General features: G+C 34.0%; 1 protein-coding gene across 5 annotated transcripts in view; it reads left to right on the top strand.

Moving 5' to 3' along the window:
• The window catches only part of ank1b (ankyrin 1, erythrocytic b), a 126,495-nt gene that overhangs the window by 45,787 nt on the left and 63,070 nt on the right, over positions 1-17,638 (top strand). For all 5 annotated transcript variants that reach the window (XM_056446356.1, XM_056446352.1, XM_056446354.1 and 2 more), the window contains exon 2: positions 7,283-7,384. In XM_056446356.1, coding sequence (XP_056302331.1) covers positions 7,283-7,384 — 102 coding nt within the window. The remainder of the gene's footprint in view (positions 1-7,282; positions 7,385-17,638) is intronic.

Raw genomic sequence — 17,638 nt, forward strand, 5'->3', positions numbered from 1 at the left:
GTGCCAATTTAATGCTGATGACAGTTTGGTGCCAAGTCCATAACAGGATCAACCAGCCTGTCCTTTTCAGTACTTCAAAGACAAGTCAATCCATCAGAAATATGCTTAAGCTGGACATTCATTTCTCAGGAAGATAATGACCCAAAACACAACTCAAAGTTGTTCAGGAACTGTCAAATAAGTAAAACGAATAACAACTCTGAGCGTCAACTTAACTTAAGACACCACACAATGTATCGAGTGACCAACTTGAAATATGTGAGGAACTATCACAGACATTGTCCAGCTCAAATATGTTAGCTGAATGGATAATATTGATTTTATTCAGTTTGAGTTTCTTCAAAAGAAAAGAAACAAATCTCTTCTAATAAAATGGTTCTGAGTGAGAGGTTCTTTGGTTTTATACTTTATTTATGTTTCCCTAAAGTACAGTAATATCCAATATGTCTGCAATATTGTTGAAAAATAACTTAATGAGATAGTTCCCCTAGAAATATTTTGAAGAAAGCTGGAAACCTGCAATCATTGACTTGCATAATATTTGTTTTTCCTACTATGGATGTCAATGGTTAGATGTGTTTAGCTTTCTTCAAAATATCTTATTTTTGTGAGCAACCAGAAAGGTTTGGAACTATTTCTGGGTTTCTTCAGTTAGTTCATTTTCATTTTTGCATGAACTATCCCTTGTAATTTTAATTTATTATTGATATATATTGATATATTATTAATATATTATTCATCATATTATCATGATGAAAATAATAAGTCCAATATAAAATCCAAACTAAAATATGCTGCTCAATATAAAATGGGCACACACCAATTAAAGCAGAAATGAAAATCAACAAATGAACATTTTTAAGGCTAAAGAAATCAAATGAGTTTCAAAGAGAATTTTGAAAAACAGATGTGGCCCTTCTGAGCAAACTATTTCACAACCGAGGTCCCACCACCTAAAAGGCTCAGTACCTTCCTGCGTTTCAATCTTAAGCAAGTGGTTGTCAATAAATTAGTATTTACTAGAGCTTAAACTTTTATCAGGGTTATTTGGACTGAGCAAATGAGGCATTTTGAAACAAGATTATGTAGACATTAAAACACACAAACAAAAAAGAATTTTAAAGTCAGTCCTGAAGTGTATTGGGAGCCAATGGAGGACTTGCAAAATTGAGGTGGTGTGGTCATATCTTTAACCATTTTTAGAAATTCAGCACCAGCATTTTGAATCAATTGAAGTGGAGATACCAAAGATTTGGGGATATCACAAATAAGGAATTCCAGTAATCAAAACACTAGTTATAAAAGCTGTCTCACAAGACTTTTAGCACACAAAAATATTTTTTAGAAAATAATATTGTCAATGAAGTTGAAAGAAACTACAGGCAATGACGACACCAAAATGACTTGTCTCAAGTTTTTGAGCTTGTTTATGGTTTGCTCTTGTTCATGGTCCATCTTATTGGACCCAGTTTAAAAAATATATACATTCATGTTTATTTATATTTTCATTAAAGACCCATAATTCCATAAGAATTCCCTAAATCAAACAAAACATATGGCTATAGGAAAAATGTGGATAAGTAACTTTGCAGCTACATGTCATCTATACCAGTTATTACTGTTTTAATTGAACCAACAGGCATTCTACTGACGATGATGTTAAGTATGTGTCAACATATCAGCAAATAACATGAAAGAAAAAACATCTGTTTAAGCCATAGTCTCCAATTCGATTCCTGGAGGACCGCAGCCCTCTCAGTTTTGCTCCAACCCTAATTAAACACAGCTGATCCATTAATCGTGTTCAAGACTACTGCGTCCGAAATGGCCTGCTACTCTAGTATGTACTACATTTGAATATGACTTTACTACACGACCATTGGAAAATATGTTCTATATTGACCTTTTTCTTGACGCAGGCGCAGCCATTGGAATCTTTTTTGGCTCTAGACTCCCGGTCTCATTCACTTCAATTGATTTCTGGATGTTAAAACAGCTTGTTATGCTGCTTCATGTTGCAAACTGATATTGTCTTATCATATTATTCTACTTTTTATGTAAACAGTCATGAACACACTTGTTTGTAGAGCAAGTAGTTAAATCGTTTTCTGTCGTTTATCCTAGTTATTTCTCTCATAGGCAACAGAATCTAAACTTCTAAAACAATCAGAAAAACGAGCGCACTTCCACATCGCCGAATAAGGTCAATAGTATGAATGTGAGTAGTATAAATGGAGCTCAAACGTTCTACATCCTCCATTTGTCATGATCACGTGACCTACTCGCGTCAGTTGCTTCACTCTCATTCATGAATTCTCTCACGTGGCATCATGGGATAATGTAGCGTCTATTGGATGCGTACTTCAGAATCTTGTCAGAAGTAGGTCATCTGAATACTTCTTGCCTACTGTTTTTCGAATACTACGCATTCAAACATACTACAAAGCTCGCATATTGTTTTTAAGGTATTGTATTTACCTTATTCTTACCATACAAGCAGGCACAGGCATTGGAATCTCTTTGGCTCGAGACTTCTGGTCTCATTCACTTCCATTGATTTTTATACGTTAAAAACGGCTTGTTATGCTGCTTGATGTTGAAAACTGATATTGTCTTCTCATATTATTCTACTTTTTATGTATATAGTCATGAACACACTTGTTTGTAGAGTGTGTAGTTTCACTGTTCTCTGTCGTTTATTATTCCTAGTCATTTCTCCCATAAGCAGCAGAATCTGAAGTTCTAAAACAATGGCAAAAACGAGCGCACTTCCGCCTTGTAGAATAAGTTCAATATTATGAATGGAGCTCGGGTGTACAACATCTTCGTCATGATCACGTAAACTACCGGCGTCAATTGCATCGCTTAATTTCCATTCATGAATTCTCTCATGTGGCATCATGGGAAAGTGTAGCATCTATCAGATGCGTACTTAATAATCTTGCTAGAAGTAGGTCATCCGGGTACTTCTCGCATACTGATTTTCAAATACTACGAATTCAGACATACTACACAGCTTGCATGCTGTTTTTAACCTATTATATCGACCTCATTCTTTCTGTACGAGCAGGCACAGCCATTGGAATCTTTGGCTCGAGACTTTCGATCTCATTCACTTCCATTGATTTTTGGACATTAAAAACAGCTTGTTATGCTGCTTCATGTAAAAACTGATGTCTTATCATATTATTCTAACATTTTTGTATATAGTCATGAACACACACATTGCTCAACAAGGTCAGTAGTATGAGTGGAGCTTGGACGGACTGCATCTGCCATCGTCATTATCACTTGACCTACCCATGCCATTTCGTCGCTTTACTTCCATTCATGAATTCTCTCTCATGGCATCGTGGGATAGTGTAGCATCCATCAGATACTATTATCGCTACTGTTTTTCGAATACTATGAATTCGGACATACTACTCGACGTACTACATAGTATGGAAGTATAGAGACTATTAAGCAGGTATGAGTTGGAGATGGTTGGAGCTAAACTCTGCAGAGCTGTGGCCCTCCAGTAATCGAGTTTGAGACCATTGGTGAAAGCATATTTGTGGTAGAGAATGTGTGAGCCTCTATTCTGCAGGTTGATTGAGAATAATGATCACTAACCAATGGCTTTTCAACAGGATTGTAGAAAAGAAATCGATTCGTGTCCCGAAATGAAATCAATTAAGATCCTCAAGTGATTGACCAATTGTTTTGAGTATGAGATGATGGCACACACGCGCAGACTGTTACTGCACAGTCATGATGACTGATGGATTTTTTTCAGTGCCGTCACCTGAAGACTGAACAAATGAGGGTGCAGAATGACTTCTTTCTCCTCATTCAGTATTCTGTCCTCATCTCCCTCTGAATGGGCGACTGGCTTGTCAGTCATCCCCACTGAATAGCACGGCAGAGAAAATCTGAAATTTGGAGACTGCAGAGAATCTGACAAATCAATTGAAGGACTCAATAGAACTGTGACCACATCAGAGCAAACTGCATTAGTCATCGCATGGAAAACCACAAAATATCACTGATGGATTTTTAGATAGAGCAGCAGAAATGGAAGTCGAAGGTGCAAATTGAACAGGGCGATGTAGAGTGGTATGTTTGAAATATTTCGAAAGAGAGAGAGAAAGACCAAAGCGAAGGTTGGGAACAGTAGGTATTGAGGCTGTTAGTTATTCCACTGAGAAAAGAACAGCCGAGATCAAGAGGAACGCTGTATGTAGATATGCAGACTGAGAGAGAGAGAGAAAGAGAGAGAGAGAGAAGAAACAGAGGCACGGATGATAGATGAAAGGACTAACTGAACATTATTGTATGTGCACTGCATAGTTTTCATGACACAAAAAGATTTGCCATTTTACCTGCTTTTGTTTTATGATATAAATAGAGCCCTGTTGTATCTGTTTTATTTCTCTTTTATGATTACGGGATTTTTTTTAAAATTCTTCTTTTGTACAATTTACATTTTAGTAGTTTCTTGACTATTTTAATTGTTCAACACTAAACATGAAAATCTAATTTATTTTAATAAATTTGCATTTTTTAGAGTTTAATAACTAGTACATTTTTAGTAACCCTGTGAAATCAATGTAACTTTTTGAGTGTTATTGTAGCTAAATGTAAAACATATTGAGCAATTATTATTTCAAAACAAAGCTGTTATTATTATTATTATTATTATTATTATTATTATTATTATTATTATTATTATTATTATTATTATTAGTAGTAGTAGTAGTAGTAGTAGTATTTAATTTTATTAATGTTTTACTGTACAAGAGCCAGGGATGGGCAAAAATACATTGAAATGTATTTTAAAATAACATACCAAATACCTCAGTTTGACATGAATCAAACTAAACTACAGCAGCCACAACAAGTATAAAAAATACTGTATTTGGTATTTTGAAAATACTACAAAATACTTGCACGAAGGAGAGTGACATTTCTTTGCAAACCTTCAATCAATAGGCATATTTGGTCAATCCTTTCACCATTAAACTGACTTTCTCATTTATTTTAGCAAACATTTTGTACAAATTCCATGCAGAAAGTCCTGTGTTGAAGATGATCTCCTTAATCACTGTAAAACACCATGAAATGCAGATAATAAGTAGGAATATAGTTCTATATCTCTTCATTGTGTTTCCATCCATTGCGTGGCCAGTGACACTGCAACAATCTCTTAACAGTCTTATATTTTAAAGAGTGATATTTGAAGAGGTTATTTTACTTTTTTGTTCAATAAATGTAGATTTTTTAAAATTGAAATCTTTAATATTAATGCAAAAACATGATTTCTGAAAACTACTCAAATCTCCAGTTTTAGTAATTTCCATACATCATGTTTTTGCAGTTGTACATGCAGTTGTTTAATGCACAACATAAAACATGATATCTCTAAAAAATGGAGTTATCTGAAACTTCTATTTAAGTTTCTATGTGTGATGGGTTGCAGCTGGAAGGGCGTCCGCTGTGTAAAACATATGCTGGATAAGTTGGCGGTTCATTCCACTGTGGCGACCCCAGAATATTAAAGGGACTTAGCCGAAAAGAAAATGAATGAATGAATGTACTGTATTGTGCCACTTTAACATCTTTCCTCTTCATTAACTATAAAGAGCATCTGCAGATCAGCTACTGGCATTTGAAACAGCCAATGAAGTATTGTAAGAATCGCCACTGTAGGATTTATTTTACTGTTGTTTGTTGTATTTTCTTCATATCTACATCAGCAATCCATCTAAAACTACTATTATTTGCACGGTATACGTTTTTCACAAGATTCTGTCAGTTCTTCTTTAACTGGAAGAGTCTCAGTTTACCCCCTTTAATAAACACCAGTACAGAATCTTTAGGTGTTTTATATTTCTAAACTTCCTCTGCATTTCCAACGGCAGCACTGAGACTGAGAATGATTATGTGTTGAAGGCTCCATAGTTCTTAACGACTGATATTTTATTTCTGGTCTTAGCATTGTGCAGTATGTTATTTTCAATGATTTTTGACCCAAATATACATCTGCCATTTGTCTGTTATTTTCTTTATATGTGTTGCATAATTTCCATCCATACTACTAGCACTGACCACATTCTTAATCAATTTTCTGTTCTTATCTTAAGCTTTGGCAAATATCTGAGAAAGCATCAATCTGAGGCTGCATTTTTATGATGTGATCATGTGAACTTTTTTAAGTATTTTACAAAATACAAGACACTAAAGTATTTTGATACAAAATATTAAGCCATTTTCATCATCCCTATCAAACACAAATTACAAAATACTATTTTGTATTTGAAATACGTATTTGAAATACATGTATTAAATCCCTGACAAGAGCTATAAAATTCTGTCACAACTTTAAAGTTAAAGCAAACATTATTGTGATAGCTGGCTGTGAAGATGCATTTTTTTTTTATTATGACATGACATGACATGACATGGCTTTTTTTGTTGTTGCCAAATGGATTCACAAAAATAATGACTGTTGTCTCAGGTTTCTGAAACACTTACTGTTTGCCATTGATTTTACAAAGAAATAGATCCACCTCCAAACTCACACCATTTGTTGAGCAAAAGCTCCTATGTTGAGCTAGTCGAGATGCTTATAAATACAGTTCAACCCCCAAAAAATAAATTCTGTCATCATGTACAGTAGACACACTCCACTTGTTCCAAAACTCCAAAATAAGAAGGTATTGTTGTAATATGGTATTGACCTCCATAGTAGAAAAAAATACTGTGAAAGTCAACTGCTACCAGTTATAACATTCTTCAAAATATTCTTCAATAATTTTGTGTTAAACAGAAAACAAGTAACTTAAATTTGAAACCACTTTTAAATATGTAAATAGTCAGAAAATGTTCCAATCCACAGCTCAAACTGGTTACTTTACTGAATAAGATACATGGAAAAAAAATGATAATTTACATGATGCATTTCTGCTCTAAAGCAAATGCTGATATGTATTAGGGGCAAACCCAGCCATGTAATTAACATTAAATTGGATGACTTCACATAGGGAAATTGCATATCTGAGGGGTTGCTGTTATTGTATGTGACCCTTGAACCAGCTCAAACCAGATACTTTTTTTTTCTGTGGACACGCACAGCGCAGAATGAATTTCTAATTAGAGCTGTAAGTCAGACTGTATCACTAATGTTTTATCATGCACTAAACATCCATAAAACCTTGCGCAAAAAGAAAGTGTTGTAATTTAACAGTCCATGTCCTTCAGATTTGGATTTATTTCCTTCTCTTCTCTCTCTTCCCCTCAGGCGGACGCAACGACCAGTTTCCTCCGTGCTGCACGCTCAGGTAATCTGGAAAAGGCTCTGGACCATATCAAGAATGGAATAGACATCAACATAGCCAATCAGGTGAGGAATAAAATCCATCCTTCTATCTCCAGCATCAAGTATGTGTGAGAAAGTGTTTAGTGTTAGTATTATTCTCATGATTTCATAAGATGACATTTATTAATATTACAGATATGACTGCAACAAATAATTCAAGTATTTCAGAAGTAATTTCTGTGATGGAACCTGTATAGAGTGGTGATGGTAAGGGTTTGGGAGTATAAACTCTATTTATTTCTCTTATTTTAACATTCCTAATTTATATTTAAACCTTTTACTGTCATTCCAATTTTGAACATAGATGTGAAAATGCAACTCGTCTTAAATATTTGTGATTAATGAATGCTTTGAAATACAGACCAACTCAGCTAAAGGGTTAAAGACCAATTGTAAATTTGTTGTCAATTAAAGGTATGCTTTTGTTAATTTCATATATTCATAATATTTCTATTTAAATAGTGGAATTTGCTGTGTAAAACTAAATTCAGAACCAAAAATTCTACCAGTATACAGTTGAAGGCAGAATTATTAGCCCCCCCTGAATTATTTGCCCCTATTTATTTTTTCCCCATTTTCTGTTTAACGGAGAGGAAGTTTTTTCAACACATTTCTAAACATAATAGTTTTAGTAACTCATTTCTAATAACTGATTTCTTTTGGCAAGTTGTTGTATAATCTATCGAAAAAAAAAATGTATAGGGGCTATATATATATATATATATATATATATATATATATATATATATATATATATATATAAATATATATATATAAATATATTAAAGGGGCTAATAATTTTGACCTTAAAATGGTTTTTAAAAATTAAAAACTGCTTTTATTCTAGCCGAAATAAAACCAATAAGACGTTCTCCAGAAGAAAAAATATTATCAGACATACTGTGAAAATATCCTTCTCTGTTAAATATCATTTGGGAAATATTTAAAAAAGGAAAAAAAATTCAAATGGGGCCAATAATTCTGACTTCAACTGTATATATAAATTATAAATAAATAAATAAATATATATATATATATATAAAACGTAACTTTAGTCATAATATAAATAATATATAATATATATTAGTAGTCAAAAGATATACACCACATTGTAAATAACAAGCATTAATAAACAATTCTGTCATTTTCATTGTTAATTTGTTTCAACTTAACATTATAATTTAAATATCTAAGTTTGCATATTTAATTTAAAGCAACAATCAGCTGGATATTGCTCAAAGCATTTGGTGATACTTGTATGCCACATTGTCCATGTTTACACACATTTAATTTCATAAGTGATATTATAATACATCTAATTAAAACTATTACAATTATTCATGACATGTAATTCGACCTTATTGTACAGTATTTCCAAGAACATCTTTTCAACATAAATGAGCTTTAAAACGTATTTACTCTACCACTATATGTGTTCAAGGCTTTTATTAAAACAGCACAGGCAAACAAACAGAGAGTCAAAGCAAAAATTGCCAAAAAAACAACAACATAAAATTAAGTCTGTCTGCCTATGGTCTCAAAATATTAAGTTTATATCTTTCAATACACTAAATAAATACATTTCCAGTAGATATAATAAGAAATTTTAAGTAAGTAGTTTTATTTGAATAGTTTGTTGTTAGATTTTATTATTAAATGTTAATTATTTATTTAATTTTGATTATTCAATTAGTATTACGTTGTAAAAGGCTGATGCATTTACATGTAATTTGTGGATGTGTGTAAACGTAACATTCTGTAGTGCATTGAGTCATTGCCCAGCAGGCACACAACGTCATAAGACGTTAATATTAGATTAGATTTAGGTTTTGACATCAGGTGACCAAAATTCAATGTCTAGCCAGTGTCTAAGGACAACATTATTTTGATGTCCAATAACATCAGCAAATGACGTTGATATTTGGTTGATTTTAGGTTGTGTTAGAAAGTGACCAAAATCCAACGTCGAGCCAACATCCTTAAACAACGTCCTATTGACGTCAAATACTGATGTTTATTTGTCAGGTATGACAACCAAAATCCAACATCTGTTAGACGTCATGGTGGAAACGTCCACACAACGTCAAGCTGTAACATCATTAGACATTGATATTTGGTTGCTTTTTAAGTTGGACATTGGACAGTGACGTCGACCTGATGTTGGGTTCTGACGTCAACCTGATTTTCATTTCCAAACAAAATGCAATGTCCCCACAACAATGAAGTACAACGTCAAAATGATGTCATGTTGACGTCGTGTGTCTGCTGGGTGTTTAAGGCCATTTTGGTCATCATACAGTAAACATCTGTCATTTTCTCATCAGTGACATGCATCTAAACAGTCTCTGGGTCATTGCGTGTAAAAATTTTGGACATCTTCTTGTACACTTTCAATGCTTCCAAACAGTTTGCTGCATTTATAAAACGTCCATGTCTTGAGGTAGTTTATTATGAGGCAATTTACCTTCTATGTGCGATTTTATTGGACAGGAATCACAGGACTGATTTTTCTACTTCCCATAGACAAGAAAAAAGTAGTGACTGCAGGTTGAAGGAAAGAAGTAGAGTAAAAGTACTGATACTGCAGTAAAAATGTACTCAAGGGAAAGTAAAAGCACACATTTTTAAAACTACTTAGTAAATAACAATTTCTGAGAAAGCTACTCAATTACAGTAGTTTGAGTATTTGTAATTTGTTACTTTACACCACTGCTTATAGCTAGCTGGATTGCTTCATGGCTTCATTAAAATACATCATAAAGAATGAATGGAAACAGTACTTCTGCAACTAATGTGGCTGAAAAAAAGTGGATGAGCACTAACTCATTGGGTTTACAGTATGTAGGAGGAAAAAACCTAGCAACCATCCAAAATATCCAAGCAACTCCATAGCAACGTGCTTAAAATAGATATCCATACATGTGTAGAACTATGAATGCAGATGCACAGTCAACTTGCTCCCTTACTGACCTTGGCAGTAGAGCTTATACAGTATATATCATCTATGCTAAGTGTCTCAAGGAAAACTTATGGATATATTTAGAAGAGTTTAGGCTGTGCTTAGATAGCTTTCTGTAGTGTTCATTACAATGACTTTAAGTTTAGAGATAAAATGTAATTTTGTTCAGCCAAAATATAAAATTCTGCCATCATTTACTCATGCACAACTTGTTCCAAATCTTTTTGAGTTTGTTTCTTATGTTGAACACACAAGACGTACTTAAGCAGATGAAAATCCCAGAAAAAAACCTAGATTGATGATTGATTTTTTTAGGCTATAGAAAAAAATCTTTTTCTAAACTTGTCTACTTAAAGGGCTTATAAGAGAGGTCTGGAGTCCACTCTGTGCCTTTTATTATTATATAAAAATATAACTAAATAGCTTAAATAATTAAATAACATGACATTTAATAATAGATTATGATGTAATTTTTACAACCGTCAGTCATAACCAGAGTTGGGTGTAACGCGTTCCACAGAAACGCATTACTGTATTTTAATTACATTTTTGTGGAACACAGTAATGTAACGAATTACATTTTAAATTTGTGTAATTTGATTACAGTTGACTACAGTTACTAAAGTCAATGTAATTGCGTTACTTAGATTACAAATATAGTTTTGAGAAGAAAAAATGCTTCTTTTAAATAACATTTTCTGCTGCAACGTCAGTTAATAAACATGCAATTTTAAATTGCTGGGGAACGTGAGTGTTACGAACCAATTTTTTCCAAAAATTTAATCCATCAAGGCAACGCAACATAAAGAGGACACATGAATCAAGTTTCGTCTAAACCAAAATTTATTAAATTTAGTACATTTATTACAACAAATCGATCAAACAAATCATGTGTCACAACTAAGCAAGAATGAATAAAGAATCAAAACGCACGTTCTCCAACAAATATCCAACACTAACCTAAGACTAACAACCCGACAAATAACAACACATAATAAAGTAAGACTTGAGGAAAAACGGCAGGAAATTAAAGTAAAAAAAATAATTAAAGCTTGATGGATGGCAGTGAAGTCTCCTCTCTCTGCTCAATGTTGGTCCATATTTATAGCCAACTTGCAAATAGTGCAACTCACCGCAGGTGCGCAAACAAACAGTGAGTGACGTCATGACACACACGCACAAGCAGGCAACAGCCGTAACACTGAGTTGAAATAGATGCTGAGGAGAGTGGTTGCTTTTTCAAGTGAAAATACAGACATTACTTTGATTTCATTGAGTGTAAAAACTAGAATATTGCTGTGAAATGCAGTCTAAAGAAATTTCCACTGCTATTAACTTGACTAGAAACTTGTTCAAGCACTTGAATAGAAAGCATTCTACAACAATACTCATCACTAAGGAGGACACCGGCACTCAAAAGCACAGCGACCAAACTCAGCCTAAACAGGCTAAACTGAATTTTTGTTCAGGATCGGGAGTGAAAGTATCTTCTGAAATTGAAAAGAAACGTAGCTGCTTATGGGGCCGTTCACATGGCGTTTCTTTTGCGCGTGCTCATGTTGGGAGCGTGTAACGAAACTTGAAATAATGTGTTACTTTATTGTCTAGAATTTAGAATAAATTATTTTTTGTTATTTTGTTGTATTTTGTATATGGTTTGATTTGTTGAATGAATTAAGTTGTTTGTCTATATAGCCTACTGGATATATATCGCGTGTAGTAATGAATGAAAAACAAAGCATGCCAAACATGGAACGCTAGGTGAAACACAGTAAAAAAGGCACAGATATACGGCTGCTTCACAGATTCCCTGTTCATGTGTTTTAGCTCCTGGTTTAAGGGAAAATAAGATGATTTGGTTTATTTGTTTAAGATTGATGTTTGATTGTTGATGTTGGCTTAGTGTTTTCATTTTCAAGATTCATTTGTGTTTGTTGTTTGTTTATTTTCGCTCTAGTTCTTACGGTGATTCAAGATAAAATGATGCGTAATAATTCTGTGGAGTGTGACCAATAAATGAATCGTGAACCATCAGTAAAAGACTTAATCATCTTTTAACCAGGAAGCTACAGAGCGCATATTGCGTGCACTCGCGTTTCCCAGGCGACCTCAGATGAAAACTGTGAGTCACGTGACAAGAACTGACCAATCAGCTTCATACTTTGGAATATACTGGAATTTGGAATATTTCGGTAGACTAATTTAACATAGCCTTGTGCTGACTTACAGCATGTATATTTTACAAAAATTCAAAACACTTATGATAATGTCAATAATTATTTTAAATACAATATTAGTTTGCATGATATCCATGCCACATTTTAACACATATCCACAGTCATAACTGATTTAAACATACATATTTTCAGAAAATCTCACCATAAATGTGGCACACCCAGATACAGCACAGAATCTCTTTTCTGGCTATGTGTATGGTAAAATGATGAAAAAAAGCACCAATTCGCTTCCATAGTATTTTTATTCCCACTGTGGATGCCAATAGCTTTTTTCCCAACTTACTTTAGAATGTCTTGTGTGTGTGTTTAACAGAAGAAAGGCAATCATCAGGGTGTTCGTGAGGTCTTAAAAAGTCTTAAAGGGCACCTGGGTTACCCCTTTTTTAAAGTCTTTTGTGTCTCCAGAATGTGTCTGTAAAGTTTCAGCTCAAAACACCCATCAGATTTTTTATTATACCTTTTATAAGTTTCTATTTTATACCTTTTTGCATGAGGTTGTGGTTTTGTTGTACTGCGCCTTTAAGGCTAGTCCTCCCCGCCCATCGTTTCTTCGTGCCTTTCTGCATGCCTTAATCTCCTCCCTCGGCTGATTCAGACAACAGACAGACATAAAGGAAGAAGATCTCACGTAGCGTTTGTGAGAAATATTACAGTAAGAACTCTACCAATCAGTATTTGATGCATTTGTTGTGGAGTTGCAATGATGAGTCACACACAATGTCGTTACAAAGTTCACGCGCACACACACACAGATACACACATACACATACAGACAGCGCGCGTTTAGCTTTGCACTCTTTTTGCAAGCAAATGTGACAGGATACAGGTTAATCTCCACTGCTGTATGGATATCTGTTATGTTAATGTACAAAATAAACCTGATTTAACTTCCACAAACTGGAATTGAAGCGTCTTCCTTTATAATTGTTCTGACACGTGGCTGTGGTGATGAAGTAAATCTGAAGTAAATCGCTGTAATTCATTACACACATGCACTCTTTTAAAACATTTTAAACTTGTAAAACTCACTCTTGATCACATTTGATGATGATTGATAATCCTAGCAAACTGAACAGACCTTTTATTCCCAGTTGCTTTGCGCACGTCCTGTCTTGTTGTTATGATTATACACATGACTACCGGGATATGTTAATACGCAGCTGTCAATCAATTCGGTGGATGGGGGGACTGCACTCCTATATCAAGTTGCGGTCGATCTGAAAACCGCTCCAATTTGTCCACTGTTTTTATGTTGTTAAATTGAAAAAAAAAAGGACTGGGTGTGTTTATATCACCCCAATATGACAGTCTATACACTATACCTACACACATGTCTGTCCAAACAGCTTGAAAAGTAGATTTTTCACCAAAGGTGCCTTTTAAATTGTCTTCAATTTCAAAAAAAAAAATTTAGGACTTAAAAAGTCTTAAATTCACCAAAATATCAGGTTGTAGGTCTGAAATCATTTTAAACAGGTCTTAATTTTCCTATGACTAGGTAAAGCTACCCTATTGGGCTGACAACCAATCACGAGTAATCCATCTCAAAATGATACATCTTTTTATTGTAAAGAGATACAATTTACAACAGCTGTTAAACATTTTACAGCAAATTCTCCAAATAAAGAGAATGAAAACTAAAGCAAGACATCCCTTTACATGATCTTCCATTAATGCAAATACTATTTATAAAAATAACCAGGCCATAAGAAAAAAATCCTTAATGTTTAGCCCTGTATAAGTCTAAAATTTCATTTATAATGTTCTTAAAAAGTCTTACATTTAACCTGAAGAAACCTGCAGAAACCCTGATCATAACATTTAGAACCATTGAATGTAAGTAAATAGTGAGACAGTTTTTGTTTTTGGGTGAATTATCCCTTTAAACAACACACCACACACATCTCAAATAACTCAGAATTCAAAGATAACAACTTCCGAAGCATCTTCTGTTTTGTGTGTTTCGCACATCAGACGTTCAGCCAGCGGTCTGTGAACTCACACCCGTGCCTTAAAAGCCCAGAGTCACTTTGAAGCCCATTAATAGTACTGCCTAAATTCAGAAATTGCTATTTAGAGCTATAAATCCATCATCTTGTAGATTAGCATCCGCATCTGTGCATGTATTTGTTTGTCTGTTCCTGTATGTTTTTGTGTCTATATTAACCCCCCAATGCTCCTGTGCTTGGACACTACAGCTGTGTTTACAGTGTCAATGCAGAGCTGTGTTCAATGCCCTAATCAGTAAATTGCCGTAATTAATCACGCCAGCACAGTCTTCCTCCTCTAACCCCCTCACCGGTCATGCTTTTGCACCCACTTGCATCATAACACACTCGGTGCTGCTGGCTTTAAATAGCATATTGTGGTATTTGCAGACACGCTATGTTTGGTTTCTCGGAGACGGGTTAGTGAATGGACCTGAGCGCTTGGCTGACTTCCCGCATTGAAAAGCTCTGAAAATGAACACCCACTCTATATACTCACAGCCACACACACACATTGACTACTACAGCAACCTTATAACATCATGCACTGACAGGATTCCATCAGGAGTCTGTCTCGGCCTGCGATCTGCAACCCAGACTGCATTTCCGTGCGTTTTTATAGTTACGTGTTTGGGTAAACTGAAGGTATACTTGCGCTGCGTGATGCTGATATCACAGCGTGAATGTCTCAGTGCTGTCGCAACACATTCTGTGAGGAGCTTAGACCGGTTTTGACAGTGAGACGGATTAAAGCCCTCGGCACGGATGCTTTGGGACTTGAAGATTCAAGAATCAGCAAAACCTCCGAGCATGTGCTTAATTTGCACCTTAGCTCAAAGGAAGTAATGGTTAATGAGATTTTTTTTTAGACAATTGATGGTCTCGTCCTTGTAATTTGTCTTTATTTTACAGGTGACTAACTAACGGCTGACAACAGCGCTACTGCTATTAAGTCTTTTCATGTGTTAACATCTAATGATGATATAGCTTATATCAATTAGATTTAATTGTTCTGTCTGCACAATAAATCAAAATAATCTCCCTGTTTTTTAAAGACATTTTTCATATAGTTGTTTCTGTGGAAAAGAAAGAAAATTAAGACATTGTTCATTGAAAATCAAATCTGCCAAATACATAAATGTGGTTAAACAGCAAAAATCAGTCCAAGGCACTTAAAAAATGTTGAAACAAATGTCAATTAAGGCTTTTTAATATTTTTTCCACATTTTTCGAGTGCCTTGGACTGATTTTTGCTGTTTATTCTGATAAATCCCTTACCCAAAGAGCACCGACACATTATTTAAACTCCCGCTGAGTTTGATTTTGGACATGAATATGTGTTTTTTTTTAAGCTTGAACACTTTAATTTTCTTAGTTTTTTAATGACCAGATTTTCCTCAAAATATATCTCTCATTAACTGAAAGTAATAAAGTAATGCCATTCTAGTTGATAAGACCTTTTCTTGGTATTAAAAGATAACAGAATTGGGTATTTTGGTGAGTTATCTCTTTATTATAGCAGTAACTTATCCTATATATAATATATAACAGTGCAGTTAAAAGAGTAATGATAAGAAATATTAATACAATTTAAAATAGCAGACTTTGAAAACTGTAATTGTCTGTCTTTATTGTCACATGATCCTTCACCAATAATTTTCAATAGTCTGATTTGGTGAAAATTTACGTATTATCTGTTAGTAATGCTTAATAACTTTGTGGAAACCATGATATATGTTTTTATTATATTTTTTCATAAACTTTTTATGAAATCAGCATAAGCCAACTGCAAATTAGATGTGTTATACACTTTATGTTGTGTATGTTGTATATAAACAGTAGAATTGGGTTCATTCTTTATGTATTTTAGAATTATATTATATATATACGCATACACATTAAATCTGTGGGAAACACTGTAATAAATGCATGTTGACCCAACACTAATTAAGTTAACATAATCATTTTTACAAATTTAAGTGGATTGAACATAAAACAGTTAAGTTGTTCCCTAAAAAAACCTAAGAATTGTGTTGTTTAAACTCATTTTAAAGAAGTAGTTTGAACAAGCATCAAAAGTCATTTTTTGAGTGCAAGTAAGGTCAAAAGTTTGATTAAACTACCTCAAAAAAGGGTGTCCGCAGGGTCTTAAAAAGTATTAAAATGTCTTAAATTTCAAAAACAACATTTTAGGACTTAAAATCTTAAATTCACGTAATTATGGTGTTGTAGGTCTTAAATACTTTTAAACAGGTCTTAATTTCCCTTTTTCCATGTAAAGCTACCCAATCGTTTATTAATTCACTTTTCTTCAACTTATCCAGCATATGTTTTACTCAGCGGATGCCCTTCCAGCTGCAACCCAGCAGGAACCACCCAGACACACTCAGACACACTACGGCCAATTTAGTTTATTCAATTAACCAGCACCCAGACGAAACCCACGCCAACATGGGGAGAACATGTAAAATCCACACAGAAATGCCAACTGGCCGAGTTGGCTACTGGCCGGGACTTGAACCAGTGACCTTCTTGCTGTGAGACGACTGTGCTAACCACTGAGTAACCGTGTCTCCCCAATCGTTTAACAACAGTAAAATTGATTAACTCTATATACCAATATGGTTTAATTACCTTCATTACATCCTTACAATAACATTTGTTTAAACATTCTCTATGTATTTATGTATAAATGTATGCTGTGGATGAATTTAGTTAATTATAGTTTTTAAATTTGTCTTTCTGTAAATATATGTACATAACAAGAGTTTGCTTTTTTGACACAAGTAAAATAAATTTCCACTGCCCATTACAAAAAATTCTTATTGTTTTGCCTTGTGAAAGTCTTAAATTTCAATTATAAAAAATGTGTAAACTAATAGGTTTCATTACTAACTACATTTTAATTTGTATTCTTTAACAAGTAGCCATTTTAATGACCCCACCATTGCTCATAAACATATTACAGTAGCATATTTTATTGTTTTCAATACTTTTATATCCACATCCATAGAATATTAATGCCAAGTGTGCACGTGTGGCTGTTTTCATCAGCGCCTCCTCGTTCTCCATCTTCATCTATGCCTTCATCTCC

The sequence above is a fragment of the Danio aesculapii genome, chromosome 21, assembly GCF_903798145.1.
Source record: "Danio aesculapii chromosome 21, fDanAes4.1, whole genome shotgun sequence".
Taxonomy (NCBI): domain Eukaryota; kingdom Metazoa; phylum Chordata; class Actinopteri; order Cypriniformes; family Danionidae; genus Danio; species Danio aesculapii.